At 58.5% G+C, this 12,311-nt stretch overlaps 1 protein-coding gene and 1 long non-coding RNA gene across 3 annotated transcripts; one reads left to right on the top strand and one right to left on the bottom strand.

Annotated features, from left to right (window-relative positions):
• Positions 1 to 1,284: 1,284 nt before the first annotated feature.
• Positions 1,285 to 10,601, top strand: BCAT2 (branched chain amino acid transaminase 2). Of its 2 annotated transcripts, none has more exons than XM_060651673.3 (11): positions 1,285 to 1,484; positions 4,887 to 4,961; positions 5,327 to 5,530; positions 6,732 to 6,842; positions 6,924 to 7,043; positions 7,195 to 7,358; positions 8,381 to 8,523; positions 8,679 to 8,764; positions 8,983 to 9,123; positions 9,202 to 9,276; positions 10,163 to 10,601. In XM_060651673.3, exons 1-11 carry the CDS (start codon positions 1,461 to 1,463, stop codon positions 10,199 to 10,201), a joined length of 1,182 nt encoding a protein of 393 aa, XP_060507656.1. In that variant the 5' UTR covers positions 1,285 to 1,460; the 3' UTR covers positions 10,202 to 10,601. The 2 variants fall into 2 exon arrangements, with proteins under 2 accessions (XP_060507656.1, XP_060507654.2); XM_060651671.3 differs by lacking the exon at positions 1,285 to 1,484 and adding an exon at positions 1,692 to 1,712.
• On the bottom strand, positions 1,539 to 5,313 carry LOC132690807 (uncharacterized). Its single transcript, XR_009615503.3, has 4 exons — positions 5,022 to 5,313; positions 4,488 to 4,586; positions 3,841 to 3,963; positions 1,539 to 1,672 (listed from the first exon to the last, which is right to left on the bottom strand). It is a non-coding gene; the product is annotated as an uncharacterized LOC132690807 (long non-coding RNA).
• Positions 10,602 to 12,311: the final 1,710 nt, after the last annotated feature.

Genomic DNA, 12,311 nt, shown 5'->3' with positions numbered 1-12,311 from the left:
TGCGGATTGGCCGCGGCGGGGGTGTGCGGCAGTCGCTGATTGGCCGAGGCGAGCCGGGCGCGGTCGCGGGCCCCGGGCCCCGGGCCCCGGGCCCCGGGCCAGGTGGTGGCCGAGGAGGACCGGGGCGGAGGGAAGCGAAACGGGACTCTGAGGAGGAGGAGGCTTGGGAATTTGCCGAGACCTGTGGCTCTTAGGGCCAGGGGACAGAATTTGGGGGCAAAATATCCCAGGGTGGGATTACGGAGGCACAGCGGCCCAGGAATCGGAGTCTGAGGACACAGCGCGAACATTTCGGTGTCACAGTAACCCGGATGCGGGAGTTGGGGGAAACTCTGACCACGGATGGTTTTGGGGCCACAGTGGCCGAGGAGTTCGGTATAGGGGGCACTGATGCAGGTTTGAATCGCTAGGGATTAGGTGGATCCTGGTGCGCTGTAATTAGCTAACTCTGGCCTTCGGGGTCCTGTGGGTGGGGAGACACTCATGAAGGGGCATAACCAGGGAACCCTGCCTGAGGGGCTGTTCTTAGAGGCTCACTGATGCGGTGGGGGATTAAAATTTTCCGGGCCTCGCTGATGACAGGGACTGGAAGGAGGCATGATGAACCACGTACGTTGTATCTCCTAAAAAGTTACAAAGAAGACACATTTTCCCGTGGAAAGAAAAAAAGTATATTCAAATACGGGTTGACTGTGGGGCGCCTGGGTAGCTCATTAGGTTGGGCGAGCGACTTGGGCTCGGGTCATGATCTCGCGACTCACCAGTTCGAGCCCCGCATCGGGCTCTGTGCTGACAGCTCGGAGCCTGGAGCCTGCTTTGGATTCTCTCTGTCTCTCTGCTCCTCCCCTGCTCACGTTCTCTTTCTCTCAAAAATAAATAAACGTTAAAATTTTCTTGAAAAAAAAAAATAGGGGTTGATTGCAACCCCCTCATTCATCCCTACCTGCTACCCTCTTTCGAGGCCTTTTTCCCAAGTCCTTTCTCATTTACGTGATCTATTTACAGACGTTTACAGCGAGAGCTTTTCCTTATCACCCAGGGATCGAGATATGCGGAGGTTTCTTTCTGTTCCTGGCCTTGCCTCTCTCACCTCGAACTGCTTATCCTCGTTAGCGTTCCGTGACAGTACCTATTAAAATGCATGAAAGCAAAAGAACGAACAGAAACAAAACTTCCATGTACGTTCTGGTACAGCAGTTGCGTGGCTGGAACAGAAGCTGGGTGGGGGTGGGGAGGAGGGCGTATTTCAATGGACTCCCCTTCGCCGCGCGGATTCCAGCGCATGCGCTCTCCAGCAGGGCCCAGCTCCCCATGGGCGCCCTATAATCGGGGAGGCCCGGCCGGCCTGGGGTGTCAGAGGAGGGGCCCTCCCGCGTCGGGGTGCGTGAGCGGGGCGGGGCCGGAACGTCTTTCTTCTGGGCGGCGCCCCGGGCGGGTACAGTTTGCCCGCCGCACCGACCATGGCCGCAGCCGCGCTGGGGCAGGTGGGTTCGCGGCCCCGGGCCGGGGCAGGGTTGGGTGGGGAGAGAGGCTGGGGGAAACCCCTCCGGGAGGCCCACTTCCGGGAGGCCCACCAGCTCCCGGCTCGTCCGGCTTTGCGCCGCTCCCTCGGTGCTCGGGTTCCGCTGCGGGGCGCCGAGGAGGAGGGGGTCCCGTGGCCGGGAGCACGAGGCTGTAAGGACAGGGTGGTGGGACCGGGACGCCGACCGGAGGTATGTGGGGGGAAACACGGAGGAGGGCAGAGGTAATGGGACAGGCTCTGGACTGGGGTGGGTAGGGGGGGACTAAGGAGGGAAGAGTCAGCGCGTGGGGGCGTCGGGAAAAGACACCCCGAACCCCGAGGGCTGGGGGTAGGATGAAGGCACAGATCTCAGGTCTGGACTGGGAATTGGGCCCAAGGCCCGATTTTCTTGGAATTAGAAGGTTAAGATCTATGTGGAATGTTGTGTCCCAGAAACCTCTTATCTGAAAGTCTGCGTCCGGGTTGGAAGTCGAGGCAGCTTCTCACTGTCAAAGTGACAGATGGTCCTGGCAAGAATGGGAGGGGCTGTTCTTCCTGATAAGATGCCAGTGAGCAGAGTTTTGGAGAGTATGATTTTAGAGAATCAAGTTTCTCGGCGAGGAGAGAAATAGTAACAGCTCAAAGAAGGGATCTTTAGAACCCGGGACAGCTGCTGCTTAACCTTGGGGAAAGTGTTTTTCGCGATAAGTCTGCACCTGACTCTGTCTGGGACTCTTATGCCAGCGTGGTGGATAGATAGGGCAGATTTTTACGTTTCAGAGTCTTGGTGACGGATGCTGGGCTGTGACAGGGACAACTGGGGCTTTGATGGGGACATTCCTGGACTGTGGTGGGAAAGTCCTGGGCGGTGATGGGGACAGTTTGGGAGAGTCTTGAGCTATCATGGGACAGACCTGGTCTGTGATGTGACAGTCCCAGGCTACAATGGGACGGTTCTCCATGTGATGGGATCAGTCCTGGGCCATGACAAGGACAATTTGGGGGCTTTGACTGGGAGCGTTTGGGGCTGGGGTAGGGACAGTCTCTGGCTGAGACAAGGACAGCACTGCATTATGAGGGGGACTCTTCCTGGGCTGAGATGTGGGGGGCCGTCTGAAGTGTGAAAGACAGGGCTGAACTATGACAAAAGACAGTCCTGGGCCTTGCTGGGAGGACAGTCCCGCATGGGGACAGTCCTAGGCTGTAATGGGGACACAGGGGAGGCTCCATCGCGTTGCAGAGCCCTGCCCTGTGCCCCTCCGCTCCCCCCCTCCTTGTTTCTTAATTCAGCCCCCACCCTTTTACACCCTTTGTCCCAACAGCCCATATACCATCTGAGGGTATCCCTTGGGTCCGATCCCCGTGGCGTGGGGTGTCAGAAGGTGCAGCACCTTCCCGGAGCTGAGCTGAGACCCCCGTGCCTGCAGAAATGTCCTGGGAAGACGAAGACAGCTTCTCTCAGGACAACAGGGTCTTGATGGCCAGTGCAGATTTATAATCTGGACACTGTCCGGCCCCTTCTCTGTGCCCTGTGGGAGAGGTAGAGATATCTCTATCTCCTGGGTATCTCTGTCTGTAAATATCACTGAGACAGCTTGTTTCCTGGTGTCAGCTTCGCTCATTTCCCCTGGTCTTCTTTCACTTTGTGCTGTCACCTGAAGCCTGGTCTCTGTCCACTTCTTCCTCCTTCCCTCAGCTTCTCTATATCTCACCCTCGGAATTTTTCTGGATTTCTCCAGACTTGACTTGACGTGAGTTTGTCTCCCTATCTGTCTCTCGTATCGGTCTGTCTTTATGATCGAATCTCTTTTGGCATCTCTTGTTCCTGATTTCTTGTTCTTCTCAGTTTTGTCTTCAGTTTGTCTTTTTAAAGGCTTTATGTGTAAGTAATCTCTCCACCCAGCGCGAGGCTCAACCCTCCAGCTCACCAACCCGAGATCAAGAGTCCCACGTTCCTCCAGCTGAGCCAGCCAGGCGGCCCCTGAGTTTTGTTTTCTGTTTCCATTGGTCTCTTTCTCATTCTTGCTCTTCCCTCTCTTTTATTTTGTTTTTCTCCATGTGGCTCCTTCTGAGGGCCACTCTCCTGCCCGGATACCGCTGTCTCCGCCCTGGGTGGCCATGCTGTCTCCATGCTGTGCAGTCCGGTTCCCTCCCGGACAGAAGCGTGGCCACAGACTTGTGTGGGCGACACAGCGCCACCTAGAGGCCATGCCTCAGACCCACACTCTGCTCAGCCGGGCGGCTCTTGGGCCCCACGCTCGCCAGCCCCACTCCTCTGACTTCAGGGCCCGGACTTTAGGACCTGGCAGCCCAGCACCCCCCATTTCCCCAGGACTCACCTACTGACCAGTGACTGCTGCCATTCATGTTCACGTCCGCTCACCCAGCGCACAGGGCAGGAGCAGGCTACGTCCGCTGTTGCGGTGGCCCGAACCTCATGACCCAGCTGCTTTCCTGCCAGGCTGGGAAGGAGGCACTGTGAGGTCAAAGAATACTGGGGAGAGGCCACCCTGATGGGCACGGACAGACCTGCTCTCCCTTGTTTGCCTCAGGCAGGACCACAAGTGTTGATCTGAGCGGGGTCTCTGTCAATGACTAGGGGACGCCCCCCAGGCCCATGTGGTTGCCTCAGCCCTGGGATCCATAGGGAATTAGAATCATTGCTGTCTGAGGTATGGGATTGGGAGCCTCAGGTAATCTGAGGCCTGAGAATAAGGCCTTGGAGTCCTGGGTCTGAAGGAGAAGGAGGCTGGGGCCTGGACTCCTTGGTCTGGGGGAGGAGGGGGCTGGGGGTCTGGACTCCTGGACCTGAGGGAGCAGGGGCTGGGGACTGGGTCTCCTGGGTCTGAGGAGTCCAGAGTTCTGGGTCTGAGGGAGGAGGGGGCGGGGGGCCCAGCTTCTGGGTTCTGGGGAGTTATGGCCTATAGGTTCCTCAGTTTTCTAACTCTTATCAGGATTTGGGTCCCCCAGGGAGGCCTTCACTTACCTGTGCACTTTCCCTCGGTCGGTTGTCTTCTGTCTGAGCTGATTTCAGGGCTGGGGACAAAGTTCCCCGGGGTGGGAGGTGCCTGTGTTTAACTTTGCCCTGGCAAGGAGGGAACAGAAGCTGATTCAGCTTTTTCTAGGGATTTCCCTCGCGAGGGCAGGGAGGGGACTTGGCCTCCTTTGGGATTCCCTCCCGCTATACGCTGATCTGAGAGGGGGGCAGACTTGGCCAGGGCCACATGCCCCGTCTAGAATGCACCGGGCCTGGGATAGAGCAGGCCAGAGGGACCTCCCAAGTGCAGGAAGTGGCAAAGCGAGCGCCAGGGTCCCCTGCTCGCTGTCTCTGTCTCTCTCCTGGCCTCACTACCTTTCTTACTTCTGTCCCCCCCCCCCCCTCCAGATTTGGGCCCGCAAACTCCTCCCTGTCTCTTGGCTTCTGTGTGGCCCCAGAAGATACGCCTCATCCAACTTCAAGGTGAATGGACGGGAGTATACTTTTGGATCTCCAGGAGGGGCTGGGGCCTGGACGACTTACTGGGTCTGAGGGAGGAGGGGACTGAGGGCGAGGACCCTTAGGTTTGAGGGAGGGGCCGGCAGCTGGATTTGGGCATCTCCAAAAGGGTCCAGGGTCCAAAGGTGAAGGTGGTCGGCAACGGGCTGGCCTCATAGTCCGCCATAAGGCTGTGGGAGAGATTGGATACTGCATGTCCCAGAAGCCTCTGGGGCCACAGGGGTCTCTTCTCTCTAGGTCTTAGCCCCAGAGGTTCATGGGGGTTGTAGTTTTTCCATTTGAGGTTGGGCCCGGAGTTCAGGATACCCGGGTCCCCCGTCTCTTCTCAGGCTGCTGACCTGCAGCTGGAAATAACACGGGAGCCTCATGAGAAGCCCGACCCCAGCAAGCCCCTGGCGTTTGGGAAGAATTTCACCGACCACATGCTGATGGTGGAATGGACCGAGAAGAAGGGCTGGGGCCAGCCCCGTATCCAGCCCTTCCAGAACCTCATGCTGCACCCAGCCTGCTCCGGCCTCCACTACTCGCTACAGGCATGGCGCCCGACCTCTGTCCCCGTCGTTCTGCATCTGTTCCCTCTTGCCGCGTGCACCGCCCTGGGTTTGTTTTCCGTGTGTCCCTTCCTTCTCGGGTCCCTCGTATTCCAGGCCGAGCCCCGAGCTGGGTGATGCTGGGTTCCCCGAGATGAACAGACCCAGTTCTCGCCTTTGAAACCCCCGTGTTTTGGTTACAGCGCAGCATGATCGTGATGGGGGGGGGGGGTGGGGAGGCACCTGAGGCATCGTGGAAGCCAGAGGAGGCACGGATCCTACCTGTCACTTGAAAGAAAGTAGGGTCTCTTCTGGCGGAGGGAAGCTGAGAGGGTGTTAGCAGGAGACAGAGCAGCTAGTACAAAGACTCGGGACAAAGGAGAGCCCGGCGTACTGGGGGGATTTGGGGACTGGAGTGAGGCAGAGGAGGCTAAGGATACCCTCAGGGCCACAGAGGAGCTGTGGGGCCGGCACCTTGTCGAGGGCCCTGGGAGCCACGGAGGGCTCGAGCGCAAGCAGGGGAGGGTCAGAGAGACACGGCGACAGAATCCGAAGCAGGGTCCGGACTCTGAGCTGCCAGCACAGAGCCCGACGCGGGGCTGGAACCCACGAACCGCGAGATCACGACCTGAGCCGAAGTCGGACGCTTAACCGACTGAGCCACCCAGGCGCCCCAAGGCATTACATTTTAATTAAATAATTAAATTTACTTTGGAAGAAAAAAGAATGCGATAACTGCCCCCCCCTTCCCCACTTCATCGGCTAGCACACGTGTCGATCACTGTCTCATTTCATCTGGACTCCATTCTCTGTGCCCCTTTCTGTAAGATTTTTGAAGCAAATCCTGGAAGTTGTACCATTACGTCCGTAGCTGTTCCGGTGCTTCTCAAACACAAGGATTCTTTAAAACCAGAGCTTCCACACCATTGTTGTTCCCGAGAAATCGTACCATGTAACATGGAAAGGGTTTAAGCAGGGTGTTGTCTCTGTACCCCTGTCTCTGGGTCTCTCTGGCTGTTACTGGCGTCGCTGTCTCTTCTCTTTCCTTCCTCTGTGTGCTCCCTTGTTAGTCTCTCCCCAGCCCCGTCTCTGCATCCGTGTCCGTGTCCTTGTGTATCAGGCTCTGATCTGGTGTCTCTCGATGTCTCCCATGGCTCTCTGAGGTGGTCTCTGAGCAGAGCCACCTACGCCCCTGTCCCAGCAGCTCTTTGAGGGCATGAAGGCGTTCAAAGGCAGCGACCAGCAGGTGCGCCTCTTCAGACCCTGGCTCAACATGGACCGGATGCTGCGCTCGGCCCTGCGCCTCTGCCTGCCGGTGAGGGGCCGTGGCTGGCCCCCCGGGGGGGGGGATGGGGGGGCGCAGGGGGTCCCCCTGACTCATGGGAATCCTGCCCAGAGTTTTGACAAGGTCGAGTTGCTGGAGTGTATCCGCCGGCTGGTGGAAGTGGACAAAGACTGGGTCCCTGATGACACCAACGCGAGCCTCTATGTGCGGCCTGTGATCATTGGAAATGAGGTGGGCCTGACTCCGGCGCGGGATGGATGTGGGGCGGAAGGCGGGGGGGGGGTCTGCTGAGGGGCAGCGGTGGGAACTCCAGGGGAGAGGGAGGGCCTGGCCTGGGGGCCTGGCCTCCTGGGTCCCTGATGCCCCCTTCTGCCCACTGCAGCCCTCACTGGGTGTCGCCCGTTCCTCGCAAGCTCTCCTGTTTGTCATTCTCTGCCCTGTGGGCCCGTACTTCCCTGGAGATGCCGTGGACCCTGTCTCCCTCCTAGCCGACCCGACATTCATCCGGGCCTGGGTGGGTGGGGTCGGGGACTACAAGGTCGGGGGGTAAGTAGTCCCTCCCCCAACCCCACATGTCCTGTACCCTGGATTTCAGAGGCACTGGGTGTCGATTTGCGTCTTTGGATGTCCACTGTCCTTCCCCTCTTACTTCACATACCTGGGACAGCTCTGCTTGCCCGTGGGATGTGATGTTGGCACTGGTGGGGGGAGGGGGCTCTAGGGGAGAGGGGGCTCTAGGGGAGAGCTTCAGAATTAGGAAGGGGTGGGGTGCCTGGGTGGCTCAGTCGGTTAAATGTCCAACTGCCGCTCAGGTCATGATCTCATGGTTTGTGAGCTCGGGCCCCGCATCAGGCTCTGTGCTGACAGCTCAGAGCCTGGAGCCTTGCTTCAGATTCTGTCTCCTTCTCTCTCTGCCCCTCCCCTGCTCATGCTCTCTCTCTCTCAAAAATAGATAATTGTTAACATAAAAAAAAAAAAAGTATTAGGAAGGGGTTGGGCGAAAGGCAGCGGGGAAACCAGGATCGGCCCCCTGGGAAGCCTCCAGAAATGACGTTTATACTTAGCTCATTGGTGTCTCCCCCACGCAGGCTCCCCTGAACACCCAAGCTCAGCCAGCACCCCACCTCCCGACCCCCATGCTCAGCTCTCACAGTCCCCTGGGGCCTCCAATGATCATCCCCCCCTCTGTGTGGGCTTTCTGGGTAAATCTGTCCTGTCAGGGGCCTTGGCCTTGGCGGGGAAGGTCTCCCACGTGGTGATCCCGACAGAAGGTGGGGTACAGGCGTGTTGGGAGAGTGAATGTGGCCCCAGCTGGGAGTTTCATTCAGGTCCTTTCAACCTTGTGAGGTCTCCTGAGGGCCAGGCCCTGTGCTGGGTGGAGCTGGGGACACGGATGAATCAGGTCCGGGCCCTGCCCTCCGGGGCCTCCCAGGCTGGTGGGAGCCCCTGCGTGTGCTGTGATGGAACTGGCTGGGGGCGTCGTAAGAGTTCACAGAGGAGGTGGTTGCCCCTCAGCGGAGTCTGAGGAAGAAGACGGCTCCCCGGTCAACCCCGTTGCCCTCTCCCAGGAATTACGGGCCCACAGTGTTGGTGCAGGAGGAGGCGAAAAAGAGGGGCTGCGAACAGGTCCTCTGGCTCTATGGGCCCGACCACCAGCTCACCGAGGTGGGCACCATGAACATCTTTATCTACTGGACCTACGAGGATGGGGGTGAGCCCTCCCCTGACCCAACACAGGCCCTGGCGGGCGCGGGCTACCATCACTCCTAGCAGATCGCAGATCTGGGGGCGGGGTAGGGGGTTCGGATGGCTCCTAAGGGGATGGCAGGGTGTGAGGGGACACCCCCATCCTTATACTTGCCCCAGTGCTGGAACTGGTGACCCCCTCGCTGGACGGTATCATCCTGCCTGGAGTAGTCAGACAGAGTCTGCTGGACCTGGCCAGGACCTGGGTGAGGGCGCGGCGTCTGCGGGAACCATGGGATCCTGCGGGGGCTGCGGGCCAGAACCTTCAGGGGGAAATGGGCGGGGGACGCCGTGGCGCACTGGCACCCGCCCCTTCTCTCCGGCGGTGTCTCCTCGGGTCTCTTTCTCACCCTTCGTGGGGAGGCGGGGGAGGCCGGGCTCCGCGGCAGCGCAGCCCCCCGGGCGCCTGTGTATCGCCCCGCAGGGTGAGTTCCGGGTCGTAGAGCGGAAGATCACCATGAAGGAGCTGTTGCGGGCGCTGGACGAGGGACGGGTCCGGGAAGTCTTTGGCTCGGGCACCGCTTGCCAGGTCTGCCCTGTCCACCGGATCGTGTACCAAGGCAAGGTGAGGTGGGGCTGCCGCTGGGGGCGGGAGGGAAGAAGGCGGCGCGCGGCCCGGGCCTCACGGCACCTTGTCCTCCAGCACTTACACATTCCCACCATGGAAAACGGGCCTGAGCTTATCCACCGCTTCCTGAAGGAGCTGAGGGCCATCCAGGTGAGGTGCACCCGCCGGGCAATGGGCTGGATGGGTGCTCCCCAGGGAAGGTCACGTCCCGTGAGCCTCCTTCCCCCCCACCCCCCGCCGCAGGCCGAAGAGCCAATAACGGCCCCTGCCATCGGCCTCTGGGCCCCAGACGGGCTCCTTTTCCGTGAGCCTCTGTGGCCTAGAACACTCTTTGGCGGGAAATGACCCTTTCCTGGGAGCCTCTAGAACCCTGGCTTGAGAACTCGCCTTCCCTGCCCTTGTGCCTCCAAGGGGGGGGGGGGGGGTCCTTCCGGTGGGGGCACTCCCTTCCCATGAACCTCTGGGACTTCCGGTGGGTATTTGGCCCGGAACCCCGCCCCGCGTGGTGGCCCTGGAGTCCTGGGCTCTCCTTTTGGCCTGAGGACTCTCCTAGCGGCCTCTGGACCTCAGCCCCCACTGTGGCCCAGGAATATCTCCTCTCCTAAGCCCCTGGAGGTGTTTCCATTTCATCTCGGCCGAGAGAGCTTTCCTGAGAAGCTCCGGGCCCCTTTCCATGGCACTCGACCTAGAATTACATTTCCTGTGAGCTTCGGTAAAGTCCTGTGCCTCGGGACCTAGAACTACACGTCTCTGGACTTTCTGGGCCTTCCCTGCCGGAGAGGATTTTTTTCCCCTAGAGCCTTCGGGGGCCTGACAGTGACCCTTGGCGGAACTACATCGCCCTCGGGCCTCTGCGCCATCTCGGCCCCGATTCCCCTTTCCCTATAGCGGTAGGCAGTCTCCCGGGAAGTGGACTACATTTCCCATGGAGTCGTGGGGGGCGCAACTCCACAACCCTTTAGCGTGGGACGCCCCAGGGCTTGCTGGGAGTTGCAGTGTGGTTTTCCTCTCACGGCCCACCTCTGTCGTCCCGCAGTACGGAACGGGAACCCACGAGTGGATGCTCCCGGTGTGACGCTAAAGACTGACCTACCTCCCCTCCGACCCACTGACCCGTAGCATCTAGTCCTCGCCGGAACCTCGCCTCCCTACCCTTGACTCACCTCAAGTGCAATATGAAATAAAAGGCCAGGGGGAGCCGGGACGCCTGGGTCTCTGGCGCCCCCGCGTGGTCTCTACACTCCCAAAGCCATAAGGGCCCTACCCAGGCGTCTGGGCCCCAGCCCCGCCTCTCAGGCCTTTGCGGGGGGCATCTGGACTCCCCGCTGCTCCGTTTCCTGGGGTCGAGGATGCACTTTGGCCCCCCAGCTCCGCATCTCTCCGTTCTCAGGCCGGATCTCCCGGTGCTGCTGTTGATTTTTTTTTTTTTTTCCCTCTTGCTGCAATTTTGAAATAAAATGCCAAAGAACAAAACATCAGCTTGTCATCCCCGATGACGCACCTCAGGGACTCCAGGGTTTCAACCAGGTATCCCTGTCCTGGGCCCTTTTCATTTTCAAAGACCCAGCGATGGGAGCTCCCAGTGTCCTGGCCGTTTCTCTGACGTGGAAGCTTTTTCCGCCTCCTCATAAACTGAGTTTGGCCTCTTGGCCCAAGAATTCGCGCTTCCTCTATCTACTTCCCCATCTTTGGGACAGCCCCACTGTACATCTAGTCACTAGGCCAGATGCCTCGGCCCTGCCCCTCTTCCCCTGCCAAAGCCCATCGGACTCAAGCCCTGTCCTCCTGTCCCCAAATCGGCCCTGTGGGTCTCCTCTGGGCCCCCTCGGCCCCGCTTCAACGCAGTTCTCTTCTGCCTGGACCCTGGCCCTAGCCTGCTCCCTGGCATCCACTTTGGCCCCCAGAGGGTCTTTGTGTATCAAGAGCTGCCCCTCCCCTGCTTGCTCTCTTCCAAGGGCTTCCCAGCACCCATGGCCAGTGCCACAGATAGTGGGTCCTGGTGACTGTGGAGTGAGGCAAGGTACAATACCCTTGGATGGGGTCAACGTCAAAAGTCTGTCTATAAAACATAGTCACCATTACCTCCCTGTGTCGTGCCTCGTAGCCAGATCTTGGCTCTTTTACACACATACTTTAATTATTAATGTGTGTAGGTGTAGAGAGAGCCGGACGTTAGGACCAGGCATATCCAGCTGGTCACAGATGTGTCATCTGCCGGGTGTGTGACCTTGGGCCTGTCGCTTTATCTCTGACCCCCTTTGCTAGAGGGAGACCCACGGGGGACTATTGAGCAGGCAAGGTCTGTGGCCTACCCAGCAACCATCCGCTTTGGAATAAAATTCTGATTTGTTGATAACCACTGGCAAACCCTCTCACCCCCTTTTGTCAATGATTGCTTGCTTGGGAGAAGGTCCAGGATGCAAGGGGAAATTCTCATGGTTCGTGAGTTCGAGCCCCGCCTCGGGGTCTCTGCTGTCCTCACTAAGCCCGCTTTGGATCCTCTGGCCCCCTCTCTCTCTGCCCATCCCCTGCTTGTGCTCTCTCTCAAAAATAAATAGACCTTAAAAAAAAGAAAGGAACACAACGCTTCTCTCAAAAAAATAAAATCTTAGCTATTCGTTTTTTAGCTGTGTGAATTTCGGCAAAGGGACAGCCTCTCTGGGTCTTAGTTTCCCCATCTATGAAATGGGGGTGAGGAGAGTACCTTACTCATAAGTTTGTTGGGGGGGGGATTAAATAGAATAGTTGTGCCTGGCGCACTGGAACCAGGCAGGGCTTGGGAGGCTGGGGGGGGGGGGGCGGAGAAGGGCCCTGAAGGACTTTTTTTTTTCTTGCCAGAAGGATCTTTAGGCCCACTCAGGAACCAGGGGAAGGGAATTAATCCATGCCACAAACTTTCCTACTGTGTGTTAGGCCCTGGGCTGGGACGGGAGACCCAGCAGAGTCTAGATGAGGACAAGACTGCCCTCTTGCCAGTCATATTCCAGTGGGGTAGGGGTGGGTGACAAAGTAAACACAACACCCTGGTAAAATCAATATTATAAATTATATAATTTCTATTGTATAGTATATATATATAATTTAAAAAAATTTAGTAAGTAAACTCTACCCCCAACTTGGGGCTCGAACTCATGACCCCGAGGTCAAGAGTCTCATGCTCTACTAACGGAGCCGGCCAAGCGTCC

This window comes from Panthera onca, chromosome E2 (assembly GCF_046562875.1).
Source record: "Panthera onca isolate mPanOnc1 chromosome E2, mPanOnc1 haplotype 2, whole genome shotgun sequence".
Classification (NCBI taxonomy): Eukaryota; Metazoa; Chordata; class Mammalia; order Carnivora; family Felidae; genus Panthera; species Panthera onca.
The sequence above is the reverse complement of the archived record's forward strand: the minus strand, read 5'-3'. Positions and strand labels throughout refer to the sequence as shown.

Bases quoted from the DNA above. Each gene is read 5' to 3' on its own strand.
- BCAT2 (XM_060651673.3), top strand. From the start codon at position 1,461: ATGGCCGCAGCCGCGCTGGGGCAG. The intron at 1,485-4,886 runs GTGGGTTCGCGG...CCCCCCCTCCAG, and splicing joins CCGCAGCCGCGCTGGGGCAG to ATTTGGGCCCGCAAACTCCT. The intron at 9,277-10,162 runs GTGAGGTGCACC...GTCGTCCCGCAG, and splicing joins AGGAGCTGAGGGCCATCCAG to TACGGAACGGGAACCCACGA.